Genomic DNA, 16,241 nt, shown 5'->3' with positions numbered 1-16,241 from the left:
ATTGGTGTTCAGTTTGCCAACATACAGAATAACACCCAGTGCTCATCCTGTCAAGTGCCCCCCTCAGTGCCCGTCACCCATTCACCTCCACCCGCCGCCCTCCTCCCCTTCCACCACCCCTAGTTCGTTTCCCAGAGTTAGGAGTCTTCATGTTCTGTCTCCCTTTCTGATATTTCCTACCCATTTCTTCTCCCTTCGAAGGGACATTTTCCACCATTGTATGAGGAACAAAGAAGAATGTAGTCACTTATTCTAAATGTAAACCATTTGTTTGCCTTTTGTTTTAGGCAAGTTTGTGGACTCTTTATGTCTCAGTCTCTTAGTAATAATGTATCTAGAATGTTAACATGAAATGATAAATAGAATATTGTAACTATTTCGTTAGTGTTAAGTCTTATGCCTCAGGAGTTAGTACCTTCTCTTATATATTGTAGTCCTACAGACCTGGATTCAAATTCTGGCTCTGAGCTTTACTAGATCTGTAAATCAGACTTTTTGCTTACCCTGCATCTGAGCCTCCATTTCCTTATCTATAATGGGGGACATGATTAAATAGGAATGAGACCTTCTGCTAACAGAGCTGCTGCCTATTTTTTTTTTTTTTTTGTAATAGAGCTTCTAATAACAATGCTTTAAACAAAGTAGAGATTTATGTTCTCTTTCTCTTCATATAAGAGGAACCTGGCAATTCAAGAGTGGTATGGCAGCCACACAGTGTATTGTGGACTCAGATACCTTCTCTTTCGATTCTAGCATTCTTAGCTCAAGAGCTCTATCCTGAGGGTCACCTCATGATTCAAGGTGCCTATTGGAATTCTACCCATCATGTCCATATCCTAAGCAACAGGAAGGAGTAGGTGGGGAAGGTAAGAGGGTATGTCTTCCTTTAAGGAAACTTTTTAAAATATAGTCATTTGATTCAAATCTCACTGGCCATAATTTAGCCATATGGTCATTTATAGATTTAAGGGAAGCTGGGGAATATAGTCTTTTAGCAGGATGATATGAAGAAGAAAGGGAAAAGGGGCTGTTAGGTTGGCATCCAGGAGCATCTGTTACTAATGTCTTCTCTTACAATTTCATGGGTTCCCAGTGAGTTGAGAAATTTATCCAGGAGTCCGCAAATGGAGACCAAAATATCACCCTTGTAAAACTGACAAAGCTGATGCTTGAGAAAGGGGCTTACATCTGCAGTTACATGTGTTTCTTAATATTAAACCCTAGAATTAAACAGACATGCTCTTCCAGTCATAAAAGTGCCAGGCCAGGTAGAGCCTGCCCCTATTAAATTTATGGCATGAAGGAACAAAGTCAATGTATGTATCCTGCCAGCAGCTCTTTCTCAGAAGAAAGGGAAGGGTGGGTGAGGAATAGAAATGTTACTTACTTATGTCCTCAGAAATGGGGAAGGGTTACTCTTTTCCCTTTTCCCTTTTCCCTTCCGACAGTACTTTATCCTAAGAGTTTAGCATGATGCTTGGCACTGAATAAGCATTCAGTATATGGTGATTATTATTATAATGATGTTTTGAGTAATTTGAATAGCCACCATGATGTCTTAGAATCTATGTATTTAATCTTCCCACATGCATTGCTATTTGACATATAGCATGGTTTCTGTGCTATATTTTTTTTTTGCTGCACCATGAGATAAAATTGATAAATAATTTTAAAAGGTTTTATGGATACCTTCTAGAGTAACAGTTTTTATTTTTTTTATTTTTTTAAAGATTTTATTTATTTATTAATACGAGAGAGAAAGAGAGAGAGAGAGAGAGAAGCAGGCTCCATGCAGAGAGCCCGACGTGGGACTTGATCTCCAGGATCAGGCCCTGGGCTGAAGGTGGCGTTAAACCGCTGAGCCACCTAGGCTGCCCTAGAGTAACAGTTTTTAAACTTGTGGTGGCGTTGTAGTTTCCTTTGCAAATGTAATGAAATTATGTATATAGCAAACATTATACCTATGATTTCTGGGAATACATGGATCTTAAGAACTTATGGCAGATAAAATTTAATGAACTACAGATACCTACATATTACTGTAAACTAGTATCAATGACTGTTGAATAAGTTAAGTACAATTAATTAACAGGAAAGGTAAGACCATGTGAGGCAGACAGACGGACACATGTTTGAACTCCCAACTGTGCCCACCTACTAGCCAGTTATTATTAAAGTAATGTTTTTTCTTATTTTAAATCAGTGAAACGAAGGTGATAATAGTTTCTATATCCAAGGTTGAGGAATGAATGAAATAATGCATATAAAGCCTTACTTCTGGGCCACAGTATCCACTTGCTATTTTCTAGCTGTTGCTGTTGTTTTTATAGTCATTATTGTTGTTACCCTTCTTTGCCTTTCTAATCTTACCCTGATGATCTTGCGGGTTCCAGTGACTAAATGATCGTGAATTTCATAACTTGGAGATAAAATATTCTGAGCAAACAGCTTGATCCTTTAGATCTGTTTTTGTTAAAAAGGAAAGCAAAAGTCCTCAAGAGTCTTCATGATCTTTGATCTCTCCAGAATAAGAAAGACCTTTCACTCCCTGCCTCTGGCTCATCAGGGAAAAGATCTTCTGTATGCCCTTCAAAATTTCCCCAGCTTCCCTTACTTCCTCTTATGTCTCCTTCCTGGCCCACCAGAAAGAGAAAGATGTCAGTTTGATACCTCTGGCCTCTTCTGAAAACCTGGAAATGGTATTTATCCTGTCAGCAGTTCCTGGGTATTTAAGTGTTTTACATCTCGATCTGTCTTTATTATTTAAGGAAAAGTCCTTAACTTTCCCCATTCCTTTCTGATGAATAGCTTGGGCTATAGAAGTTTGGTCCCCTCACTAAGAGCTACAGATCCCCTGCTGTTTTTATAGGTTGACTTTTGACACAGACTACTTCTGTTCAAGGAACTCATTGTTGTTAAGTTAGTGCCAGTTTATACCAGAACTTAACTTTTAAAGCTCGTTTAAATAGACTTCTTAATGGTTTTTTTGGTTGATGTTTAAATTATCTAGTGTTTTTCTTTTTCCTAATGACCCAAGTAGCATATACTCAATGCAAAAAAAATTAATCAGAAAATGCATGAATCATAAAGAAGAAAGCTCTTCCATAGTTCTACTCTACCAAACTAGTCACTTTTATTATTTTTTATATGATTCTATGTACATCTATGTATGTGTAGTATGTATATATGTATTTATATAGAACATGTATACTTATAGATAGGTTTATTATACGCCTTGAAATTTTTTTTGTTTTCCCCAAAATGCAGTCCTTCTGTATATATTGTCTTGTAATCTGCTTTTTCCTCTAGCCTATATATGTATAACTTATACAATTTTATAGACTGAATATAATTTATTTAACTAATTTCCTATTGAGATGGATATTTAGGTTGTTTATGATTTTTTAGTAATTTAACCCCAGGATGGTAAACATTTTTCTGCATCCATTTTTGAGTAGTTGTGTTATCTTTGCTTTTTTTTTTTTTTTAATTTTTGTATTTATTTATGATAGTCACAGAGAAAGAGAGAGAGAGAGAGAGGCAGAGACACAGGCAGAGGGAGAAGCAGGCTCCATGCACCGGGAGCCCGACGTGGGATTTGATCCCAGGTCTCCAGGATCGCGCCCTGGGCCAAAGGCAGGCGCTAAACCGCTGCGCCACCCAGGGATCCCTATCTTTGCTTTTTAATGCATTCTTAGAAGTTGAATTCATGAGTCAAAGGCTGTGTACCATAACTAACTGGTTATGAAAGTACCTTTTTCTAATCAAATTTGAGTATTATTCTTTTTAATATTTTTCAGTGTGATAAAACTAATATCTGTATTTTAATTTCCCTTTCTTTGATTTCTAGAGATTAAACATTTTCATGTTTTTTGGCCACTTGCATTTTTTCTGAGATTAATTTTGTGTTATATTAGTCTTTGCTTATCTTCCTAAGATATGTATGTTTTAAAGACGGCAGAATTTTATTTCTTGCAGTAAGACATTATATTTTGAAATTATGCTGTTGTAAAACATATACTATAATATGTTTATATATTATAAAATTATATTACAAATGATTTTATTTTTGCTGGACTTAATTTCTTACTGTGGTAGTTATTTTCAAGTATTGGCATAGGAAATTATGTAATTTACTGATAAAACCAAGCTTGTTAGAATAATTTATTTGTCTAAAATACAAATGAAGAGGACTGAAATTCTTAATGCTTATTTGCACTTTAAAGTTCCTCTTTTGGTTTAACTTTTTAATTTGCTAACATCTGGTTCTTGGCCATGTTCTTTTTGTTGTTGTTGTTGTTGAAAGATTTTATTTATTTGAGAGAGAGAAAGAGCACGTGCAAGTAGTGGGAGAAGAGGGCAGAGCTGAGCAGGGAGCCCAACTGAGGGCTGGATCCCAGAACCCTGGGATCATGACGTGAGTCAAAGGCAGACACTTAACTCACTGAGCCACCCAGGCATCCCTTGACCATCTTCTAGATAAGAGATGCCCATATAAATGTATATCTGTATATTTATTATTTATTTTTATTGCTAAAATGAAAGGAATTATAAATGATTGATTGAAGTACTCATTTTAGCAAACTATGATCAGAAGTTGTTTTAGATACGATCTTTCCGCATGATAAAGAGCATATTTTTATTTTATTGTTTTTAGAAGAAAAACAACAGTGAAGACATTATGTATTTATGCAGACTACAAATCTGATGAAAGCTATACTCCAAGCAAGATATCGGTCAGAGTAGGAAATAATTTTCACAATCTTCAAGAAATTCGGGTATGTCATTCACATTTTAAAAAATATGTCATCCTGTAACTCTTGTTTTTAGAAAATAGTTATATTTGACATTAGATTAAAATGTTAATATATGAGGAAAATTACTAATATTTAAGAAAACATTTTAAGTTTTTATATTTGAAATTTTTTTTGAATTCTGATTGTCATCTCACTTTTTTTCCAGTTTTTTATTATGGAGATTTTCAGACATACAGAAAAGCTGAATTGTATAGTGAACTGCAGTGTACTAACTTTGTAGATTCTATAATTATTATTTTGCTATATTTACTTTATTATAATCTGTCCATCAGTTCATCTCATTTTTATATACATTTCAGTATAAGTTGCAGATATTTGTACTTAGCACCTCAGATACTTCAGCATGTTCTGTGATAACTGGAATTACGAATATTTGCTTGAGGTTCATTTTTTAAAGTACAATTATATACAGTTTACACAAATCTTAAGTGTATTATTTGGTTTTGACAAAAGCAAACATATGTGTAATCCCGACTCCTGTTGAGTTATAGAACATTTTCATTACCCCATAAAATTTCCTCATATCCCTTCCCCATCAATCTCCATCTCTATCCTACTCTCAGAGGTAAGTGTTGTTCTAATTTTTTTTGTTTGCTTGTTCATTCATTCTATATCAGTTTTGCCTCTTCTAGCATGTTGTGTAGATGGAATCACAGATGATATAACTTTTTGTAAGGCTTCTTTCGCTCAGCCTAATTTTTTGATAGTCCATCCCTGTTGTTGCATGTAAGAGTGCTTCATTCTTTTATATTCCGGAGTTGTACTCCATTGTTTGAATACCCCAACTTATTTATCTGCTATATAACTTTTTGAAGCTATTAGGATAATGCTATTGTGACCTGAATGCTATTAGTCCCACAATATTTACATTTCAGAGATACCTTCAATGAGTTTCAACTTTGTACTTGTTAAGTTCTGGCCCTTGTCAGAAAGTCACTGAGCTCAAATAATCATTAAAAATCTTTTAAATTCGGTGATTCTGTGAGATCTGGGAAGCACCTGTGATTTTTGAAAGACCAGCCAATTTGTGGCCTGGACTAATTTGACTTAGTGTTTATAAGACCTTGTCTCTACATTTATATTTCTTCCCTGAGTTAGTTAAAATACTTAATAAGAATCATATATTCTTGGGGCATCTGGGTGGCTCAGTGATTGAGCATCTGCCTTTGGCTCAGGGTGTGATCCTGGGGTCTTGGGATCGAGTACCTATCAAGTACCTTTCTCTGCCTATGTCTCTATTTCTCTCTGTGTGTCTCTCATGAATAAATAAGATCTTAAAAAAAAAAGAATCACATATTCTTTCATTATTTACTTATTTAATGCAGTGTTGGTTCCTTGTGAAATTTATTTATATACTGACAAATAAGTAAGGACATTGTCACACACAGGCATGTTGGTTTTTTGTTTCTTTGTCCTTCTTTGAGATAAGTTTGTCACTTTTTGAGATGATCACCTGGTCTTATTCCTTTTTCTTTTTTCTTTTTTTTTAAGATTTTATTTATTTATTCATGACAGACACAGAGAGAGAGAGGCAGAGACACAGGCAGAGGGGGAAGCAGGCTTAGCCTGACATGGGACTCAATCCTAGGTCAATCCTAGGATCATACCCGAGGCTGAAGGTGGCGCTAAACCACTGCCCCCTGGTCTTATTCCTTTTTTTTTTTTTTTTTTTTTTCCTGGTCTTATTCCTAAAGGAAGATAAAGTTATCTCCCTTTACTTTTAAAGAATGATCCTATAAATTTTTTTTCTTTTTTTAAAATTTTCTTGAATACTAATTTGTTTTTGAAAAATAGTCCTAAGTAAGATACTCTTCTTTTAGTTTAAAAATACTTATTTTGCCTGACCATACTGGTTAATATGTACTTTCCAGGCTTGAATAAATTCACAAATTGATCAGTTCTTCATTTTCTTTGTAAGTTTCCTCATTTACTCCAGTACTTTTTTCATTCATAACATTTTAGATTATTTTTATTACCATAATTATATTGAACCTTTTGCCAGCCCTTCTTTTAGTCATGTATCTGATACATTTAATCAGTATTTAGTGCTTTAAAGACTTGAGATGCTACTTCTTTACTTTGTTAAACATTTTGTATTTACACAAGATTGGGTTACTCATATTGAGCAGCCTTTTGGGAGCAGAGCTGGCTTGTTTTAGTTTACAATTAAAGGTTTGTCCTTTAATCTCTCAGGGATTATGAATTACGTGACACACTGAAAATCAGATCTTGATCCAAGATGTGTGGCATATATTTGAAACGTCCACTAGATGTCACCATTGTCCTTTAATTGCTGGTCTCATAGTCTAGTTAATAAGACTTTAAGTAGTCTTAGTTGTAACTCGTTTTTCTCAGAGTATATATATTCAAATATCTTTGATGCATTTGGGGAAATTTACATCTTCATACATGATTTCTAGGCTTATGTATTAAATATATACTTTGTATTCTGTTGTAAATTGGACAAACTTGAAATGGTATTTGGACCATTGCAGAATACTTTAATCTGGTTTTTGCTTCTGTTATATCACTTAAGTACTGAAACATTAGCCACATAGAATAAGGGCTCTTTTAGGTAGTCTCTTAATTTTATTCCAAGTATGTTTATATTTCTGTGTAGTGACCACATAACCTCATGAGACCAGTAATACTAAACATTACCAGGTGATAATGTAAGTTGTTTTCCTGAAAAACTTAATGAACATACTGCTTTTCTGCCACAGTTCTCACTAAGGAACCATAATTTTTGGATTTTGCTTTAAGATATTAATCCCACCTTTGCAGCTCATGATATAAAGTATACTTTATCTTTTAATTATACATCTTTATATGTGATTTATTCTGTTTACCTTTTTTTCTAAGATAAGGAAATAATCTGATATTTTGTTTTTTAAGGGAAGATAAGCAGATCATGATTTTATTTGCTTAAATTACTACTCTATAGGATCTAAATTGTTATTTTTAAAAAATCTTTCTTCCAACTCAGATACTATGACAAGTGATTAAAGTAGTGTTAACTTTTATGAGGTTTTTAGAGCCATCATTTCATTAGTTATAGGACTGATTTAACTGAGTGGAAAATCCAACTAAATCTTTTTATATTTTTCCATGGAGGCTTGCCCACGGGAGGGTGTAGTGTGTATTAGAGTGTTTAATGGGTTTTCTTTTTTTACTAGAAATTATGGATTTGTTTACTTGAAACATTCTAAAAACCTACTTTCTGGCATTTTATCATTGATTTGAAGTAGTAACTTTACAAAAATTTAGTTCAGGGCAGGAAAAGCTAATGGCTACCGTATCAAAAAATTATTCTTTTTCTATCCTGTGTTTTCCTTCATTTCAGTTATAAAGCACACTGTTCTATCTTGATCTTTGTAACCTCTGTTGAAAAATCTCTACGGAGAGATCAGGCCTTCCCTTTACTCTTCCAGAATGCATATTTCAACCTCTATACCTGAGGAGGCACTTACAGTGGGAATGAAGTTTAGACTTTGTGCTTAATGATTACAAGATACTAACGCTAGGTTTGGTCAAATAGAACGTTTTTGACACCAAAGCTTCTCTTGAATAACTTCCTTGATAACGTGAATTCATTTATGCCACTCATGCTACTTTTTTGTTTTTATGATTGTCTGCCCTACAGAAGTTGGGAACCAACAGCCTAAGAACATGTCATGAAATGTGTGTCATTTATTGCTTCCACAAGATTCCTTCTGTATAGAAGTGAGGATTTAGCATTTCAGAGTCTTTATGGCATTATTTTCTTAAAACACTTCATCCCAAACTGTGTTACTTTTATGCAGAAAGTCATGTCTATCATGACATTGGAGGGTTATTCAAGAGAAGTTTTCAAATAAAGATAGTTGCTTTAAAATTTTTTATCTATCCTGTTGGTTATTTATTTTTTTTCAAGTAGGCTTCATACCTAATATAAGGCTTGAACTCAAAGCTGTGTGATTGAGAGTCATGAGGTCTACCAACTAAGTCAGCCAGGTGCTACGCTTTTAAAATTTTTAAATCCATTGCCTTTTAGCATTATGTTTTGGTTTAATACTGTTTTTTCCCTTTGCCCTCAGAAGGAAAAATATGTGTGAGGGAAATGTTTTGTCATTTAGAAATCAAAGAGTAGTCTATCTTAGATTAACCATTTTAACATTGAAGAAAACATCTCCAGCTAAAATTCAAGGAAACTTAAAGTCCTTTTCAGTTTGTTAACTAGTTCTTTATCTTTTTAAAAGTTATTATAGATATTTTTGTACTTAAAAATGAAACTAAAGTGATTTATTAGATGTAGAATGACAGGTCTCAAAATTATTTCTATATAGTTCTGTAAAAAACAACTTGTTAACTGACGGTTAAGCAGATACTTTCAGCATATGTGAAAGTTGTCCTTTGATTCATTGTTAGCATTTTGCTTCTAAAATTTGTGACTGCAAAAGGATAGAATATTAATGGAACACAAGATTGAGCACTTAAGTGAATTTTAAGCTTTGTTTTTGTCTTCAAATAATAAAGCTGTTACCAAAAGATTTTTTTTTTTTAAGAGGAAGCTTGAAACAAATCATCAATGTTAAGAGAGCTGTAATGATATTTTTCTTTTCTTCCATCTGGGTGAGCCTTTAGGCTCTCTTCCTTATGTCTTGAATCAGTAGCATGGCTATGGGAGTCCACATTTGGTACTTTGACAAAAGTGGTTAAAAAGTCAGCTCTTCTATTAGCATAACATTTACTATTATAATTTGAGTTCTGTTAATGTGTGTGGTAGTGTAAGAAGATGCAGACAAAGTCTTTAACTCTATCCCATTGATCTTAAAATCTACTTATATTTACTTTCTAATGAGGAGTCTGTTTTAAACAACTTCATATAAAGTAGAATGATTTAGGCGGTACCTATAAACATAAATTGGTTTGATAGGACAGTGTTTAATTTATTGAGCCTTTGGAAAAAATGGTTTTTGCTGAATTTAGGTAGTTTAAAAGAAATTTTTTTAAATTTGAGAGAGAGCAAGTGAGTGTGAGAGAGAGAGAACAGGAGCAGTAGAGAGGATTAGAAGGAGAAGCAGACTCCCTGCCGAGCAGGGAACCTGATGTGGGCTTCCATCCCAGGTGGGATCATGACCTGAGCTGAAGGCAGACTCTTAACTGACTGAGCCACCCAGATGCCCCCAAAAGAAAATATTTTTTAAAATTAATTTTTATAACTGACCCTAGAACATCTTTGAAATGAGTGTGGAATATTTTGTTGCAATACATATAATTTTTAGGCCAGAAATTTTATCCTCTCTTATCCCTTTCTAAAAGTAATATATGCAATTAAAAAAAGTTATTCATGATTACACATTACTTATTTCCAAAATGGAGTTGAGAGGACTATGCATTTGGGGTATATTTCCTTTTGAATCTAAAATGTTGCACAGTGGAATATATGTATATTTTTAAAGATCTTATTTATTTTGATAGATAAAGAGCAAGCATGAGTGTGAGAGCAGGAGAGGGAGAGAAGGAGCGGGAAAGAGAGAATCTCAAGCTGATATCACACTGAGCCTGGGGCCCCACACAGGGCTCCCATCTTCCCACCCTGAGATCATGACAAGAACTGAAACTAAGAGTCAGACAAGTAACTGATTGAGCCACTCAAGCTCCCCTTTATATATATTTTAAGAGAGTAATATTCTTTGTCTCTTGTTTTTTGTTGTTGTTGTTTGACCACAGACTGTAGAGGTATAATCTAGCATTTCCATTACAAGACAGATTCATGCTTTATTTAGTAGATGCTTATTTATGGCCTGCTAAGTGCCAGGCCTTATATTAGGTACTGGGAATACAGTAAAGATAATCACTGTTTCTGCCCTTAAGCACTTCATAGTTTGGTGGAAAAGACAGGCAAATAAATAAAAGATTACAATAGCGTCTAGTACATACACATGGAGCTGTGGGAACACAGTGGAATATTAGGAGCAATGGCTTAGAAAGTTTTTCTAAAGGAGATGATGGTTCAACTGAATCTTAAGGATAAATATAAAACCTCAGGTGAGAATCAAGTGCAGGCATTTTAGAAGGGGCACGGTGTATAGAAAGGTATAGAAGCTGGTAAAGCATGGCATAATGGCAGAACTGCAAGTAATTTTCCTGGAAGTTGGGTAGGTATGGAGGAGTGGCAAGAAAGACTGAGGAAGTATGTGTGCATTCTACACATTTATTGTGATGGTAATGGTAATATGGCCTCTGTATGTAAGGAGTTTACATTCATTCAGGGAATTGTTACAGTGAAGATACATAGGTCAAAATCAGATTGTGCTTAATGTTAGACTTCTAGGGAGTTTTAGACTTTAAATCAGGAGACATTGATAAAGTTTAATTTGGGGAATGCTGGGGCTGGAGCAACAGGAAGACGGGGTATGTAGTATGAAGATTGTGAAGATTTAACCAAGGCAGTGGGAATTGGATTCAAAAGAAAGGGATGTTGTTGAAGTAGAATGAAAAGGGCTTGTGACTGATTGTTAGAGTATACTGGAAGTATGGGTGGGGGTTCAAGTAGGTAGAAGAGAGCATCTCACATTTGGCGCCTGTTTGATTGTTGCCATTAATCAGAAATGGAGTGCAGAGTTAAAGAACTCTGGGGTTGGAGAGAAAGGTTAAGCTAATGAGATTAGTTTTTGACACTAATTTCCGTATTTTTTTCAGACGGAGGGCTTTTTAGTGGGTAATTGAATTAGAACCCAAGGAAAGAAGTTTAGGTTAGAGGTGTAGTTTTGAGAATCATCAGTTAATAAATAGAAGCTTAGGTGTGAGTTCTGATTCATTCAGGGAGTGCATGTAGTAGGAAAGAAGAGTGTCGGGGCTGGAACTATGGAAATGCCAGTATTCAAGGGCTGCGAACAAAAAGATGATTCAATGCGAAAAAGCTGGAGGAGCTGCCCGCAACAAGAAGGAAATTGAGAGACAGACTGAGAATGGTCAGGAGTATCTAGTTAGATGAGGACTGAAGGCTTCCTGCCTAAGCCTGTGTTTTAGCAGGCAATTTATTTAATGCGATTCAGTACTAAGGCAGCTTCTGCAAATAGTTTAATCACTCTTTGGAATAATAGTTTCTGCAATTATAGATTGAGACTAATGAAATCATTTAATAGCAGGAATTCAGTTTTTCCTACTCTAGTATTTGAGCCACATAAGAAGATTCTGAAGGAGATTCTTGTTTTGTTTCATGACGTTTTGAATTGGAAGGTTTTATACTGCAGATGCATACTTAAACTTTGAAGTTGATGAGGTTTCTTTTAAGAGTATTGTGCTCCAGAGTGGCTTTTCTCAAGTGCTCTTTCATAGCAGTTAAGGAAGAATTGCACTGTTTCTTTTAGGCAGAGTGACAGTAGTAACAGCCAAAGGCAAAGAAAACAAAATTAAAAACCCTTTATTTAATTATATGGCAGGATACAATACAATAAAAATATGCACCTTACTTACAAAAATAAAGATGCTACGGTTTCAGAGACATAGATTATCAACACCCTTTATGTAAGGAAAGTCTACTGAGTATGGCCAGCTGAACAGGTGAGGGGTAGGCACCTGGCTGAGAGCTTAGCACAGTGTTGGAAATAGTAGGGACTTAATAAAAAGTTGTCAAATAAGTATACCAGCAGTCGGTCACTATGCTTGCCCATGCTTGTATAGTTTGCTTCAAAAAAAGATTCTGGACAGGTCTGGTTCCTTCTAAAAATTAAAAAAGTTTTTAAATTGCTATAAAAAAACATATAAAATTTACCATCTTGACATTTTTAAGTATATAGTTCAATAGTTAAGTGTATTTACATTGTTGAACAACAGTTATCCAGAATTTTTTCATCTTGCGAAACTGAAAATCTATATCTGTTGAACAATTCCTCCTTACCTTAGCCCCTAATAACTACCATTCTACTTTCTGGTCCTATGAATTTGGCTGCTTTAGATACCTCATGTAAGTGGGCTCATAGTATTTGTCTTTCTTTGACTAGTTTATTTCACTTAGCACAGTGTCATCAAGGTTCACCCAGGTTGTAGCATATGACAGGATATCTTCCCTTCCCTTCCCTTCCCTTCCTTTCCCTTCCCTTCCCTTCCCTTCCCTTCCCTTCCCTTCCCTTCCCTTCCCTTCCCTTCCCTTCCCTTCCCTTCCCTTCCCTTCCCTTCGGCTAAATAACATTCCACATTATGTTTATCTATCCACCTGTTGATCGACCTTCCATAGGAGGTATGAATAATGCTGCTATGAACATGAGTATGCAAACATAAATATCTCTTGGAGACCCTGCTTTCAGATCTTTTGGGTGTATACCCAGATGTGGGATTTCAGGATGATAAGATGGTTCTATTTTTAATTTTTTGTCTCTCTCAGCAATATGACTCACAGGAAAAGGCAAGTTAGTAGCAAGACTTGATACAGAGAGATAGTGCTATGAAGAGGGTGGGAAGGTGAAGGGCCTTGTGCATTCTGAAGTTTTAAAGTTAGAAGAGTATAGACTATGAGATATGAGAGGAGGTAGGTTGGTGTAGAATGAATAGAGTAGGTGCAAGGACACAGATTGGTCAACAGAGAGAAAAAATAGAGTTGAAGGAATGGCTGGTGCTCCCAATATTTTTCATTTGCTGATCTTTCTGGTACCTGGTTATTTACTTTATCCAGGGTTCCCATGGCTATCTAAACTTTTTGATAAGCTCCCTTTCCCTGTGGAAAAAATTTTTTTAAAGATTTTATTTATTCATAAGAGACACAGAGAGAAAGAGAGGCAGAGACACAGGCAGAGGGAGAAGCAGACTCCATGCAGGAAGCCCGATGTGGGACTTGATCCCAGGTCTCCAGGATCACACCCTGGGCTGAAGGCAGGCGCCAAGCCTCTGAGCCACCTGGGCTGCCCTGTGTACTTGAATGCAACTTTCTTTATGCTTGGCAACTAAAAATGGCCCTAATTAGAACAGAAGGAACTGCAGCAAATTTTGCTGAAAAACTACCTGCTGAAAAATTTTATCATAGTTTTAAAATAGATTTTAATTGAGGTCAGCCCACTCAGGACCTTCATTTTTTTTCCCTCAGCCTCTTATTTTATACATGGTGAATGAAGAATGAATGATCTCTAAAAATTAGTGGCAAGTAGCAGATTTTTGATGGTATCAGTGCTGTGTTTGGAAGAGGAGAATCAGCACGTCACTTTTGATCTAGATTGGATTGACCATCATAGAACTGTATTTTGAGTCCTTAGTGCATTGTTACTTGTGTTTCTCATGTCTCCTGTTTATTCAGCACTCTCAACATGCATGTCCCTGTGCTAAGCACTCACCACTCACTATTTCATTCTGTCTCCAAAGTTCAAGTGGTGATCAGATGCTCTTAGTACTCCTACATTCAGGTAAAGTTGAGACTTAGGTTACATGGACCTTTGGCTATGTGGTTCATTCTAAATGTTTTGAGAGTGTTAGAGCTGAAAGAAACTTTAGAGGTAATCAATTTCATCAAAAACTTAGAAACTGAGCAGTCAGGCAGGAGATATAACATGAAGATTCCGTGCCTTTGTGCAAAGGAGGCAGCTTCTGTTCAGTTTCAGCTTTTATTACCACATGGGAAGGTAGGCCCAGTGATGTCAATGTTAAAATTTTTAACCGGAGAATGGAAATCTTGATTTTAGTGTGAAATTTCCCAATTCTTAAAATACACTGGGCAAACAAGGTATGTCCTCAGGCTGGATGCGGCTAAGGGATCACCAGTGATCAACTTCTAATAAATTGCAGTCTCATTATTATTTTACAAATGAGAGACAGAGGTGGAGTGAACTACCCAATGTTACACAGCAAGTCAGTGGGATAGCTGGGAATCAACATGCAATACATATTCCTTCCATTTTTCCCCTTAAAATCACCTTATAAGTTACCATAATATTTCTTGAAATTAAAAAAAAAAAACTGAAGTGTGGAGTTGAGGAAATGAGCTACTAACGGGGTAGATTAACTATAGATTTTTGAAATGTATTTAAAATTTATTTACTTCCTTGATATATTCTATGGAAGATTGATTGGTACGGTAATGCTAATGCTTTTGGTATAAGCATTCACAAATATTTGCTTTTCTTTCTGTTGATTGCTTTTGCTTAATGATTAACGGGCTTTACATGGTGTACTTTGGAGCATAAAATTTCTAAGGAAAGAAGAAAAAACGTCTCCAAGGCTCCGAATAAAAGAGTGAGAATATTGAAGTGGAAACTGTGGGAATATGAGCCAATTGATTCTTCTCTGGCCATTTTACCTTCATAAGAGAGTTATGAAATATCATCACACTAGGGTTTGCATGTTTGAGGGTGGGGTGGGTAGTCTTTCCTCTTGTGTTTGCAATTACATTTGATGGTAGAAAACAGAAACAGTAGCTTGTCAATTTCAGCAACATCTTCAGAACAAATCGTCTATTTTGTAATTAGCTTAGAATGATAATTAGGTAATTGAATGGTCCATGGTTAGTCTTCATCTTTAGTGCTTAATTAACTAGGACAGAGGCACCGGACAGAGGAGATCCTCAAGGAGCACTGATGAGAAAATATCTAGCTTCAGACTAAGTGGTACCATAACTTTAAGACAGTAGTAGGGAAATTGTCCAGATAATATGTTACCTCCATTTTTATTGAGCCTGAAGTCTTTTATCTTGTTCCAGATTAATGTGGTGTTTACTAAATAGCTGTGTACATTTTTTGTTACTTATTTTTGATAATGAAGAGTATAAGTTCTTGCTCTGGGGGTGCCTGGGTGACTCGGTTAGGGGTCCGGCTCTTGATTTCTTTTCAGATCATGATCTCGGGGTCATGAGGCACTGCACTCATTGGGGAGTCGGCTTGAGATTCTCCCTCTTTCTTTCCCTCCTTATTGTGTATGCTCTCTTTCTCTCTCTTTCCAAATAAAGAACTCTATCTTAAAAAAATTAAGTTCTTGTTCTGGGACTTATATATTGGGTCATAGGTTCCCATTCTTGGCCACCAAATAAATAAAATCACATGGCAACAAGTACCTCAGGCTGAAAATACATAATATCAAGAGAATGAGAAGACAAGCTATAGACTGGGAGAAAATATTTGCAAAAGACACGTCTGATAAAAGACTGTTATCCAAAATATACATGATCCTTTTAAAATTCAACAATAAGAAAAACAATAAGCCAAAAACCTTAATGTACACTTACTTCCCCAAAGAAGATTTGCAGATGGCAAATAAGCATATGAAAATATGCTTCATATCATGTCTTCAGGGAAGTGCAAATTAAAATGAGGTACCACTACAAACCTATTAGAATGGCCAAAATCTGGAACACTTTACAGTGCCCAGTGCTGACAAGGATGGGAAGGAGCATGGGCTCTCGTTCACTGTTGGTAAGAATACAGAAGGGTATAGCCACTTTGGAAGAGTTTGGTGGTTTCT

At 35.5% G+C, this 16,241-nt stretch overlaps 1 protein-coding gene across 7 annotated transcripts in view; it reads left to right on the top strand.

Moving 5' to 3' along the window:
* The window catches only part of ANAPC10 (anaphase promoting complex subunit 10), an 88,035-nt gene that overhangs the window by 33,047 nt on the left and 38,747 nt on the right, over positions 1–16,241 (top strand). For all 7 annotated transcript variants that reach the window (XM_038558896.1, XM_038558898.1, XM_038558897.1 and 4 more), the window contains exon 4: positions 4,658–4,778. In XM_038558896.1, coding sequence (XP_038414824.1) covers positions 4,658–4,778 — 121 coding nt within the window. The remainder of the gene's footprint in view (positions 1–4,657; positions 4,779–16,241) is intronic.

The sequence above is a fragment of the Canis lupus genome, chromosome 15 (assembly GCF_011100685.1).
Source record: "Canis lupus familiaris isolate Mischka breed German Shepherd chromosome 15, alternate assembly UU_Cfam_GSD_1.0, whole genome shotgun sequence".
Taxonomy (NCBI): domain Eukaryota; kingdom Metazoa; phylum Chordata; class Mammalia; order Carnivora; family Canidae; genus Canis; species Canis lupus.
The sequence above is the reverse complement of the archived record's forward strand: the minus strand, read 5'-3'. Positions and strand labels throughout refer to the sequence as shown.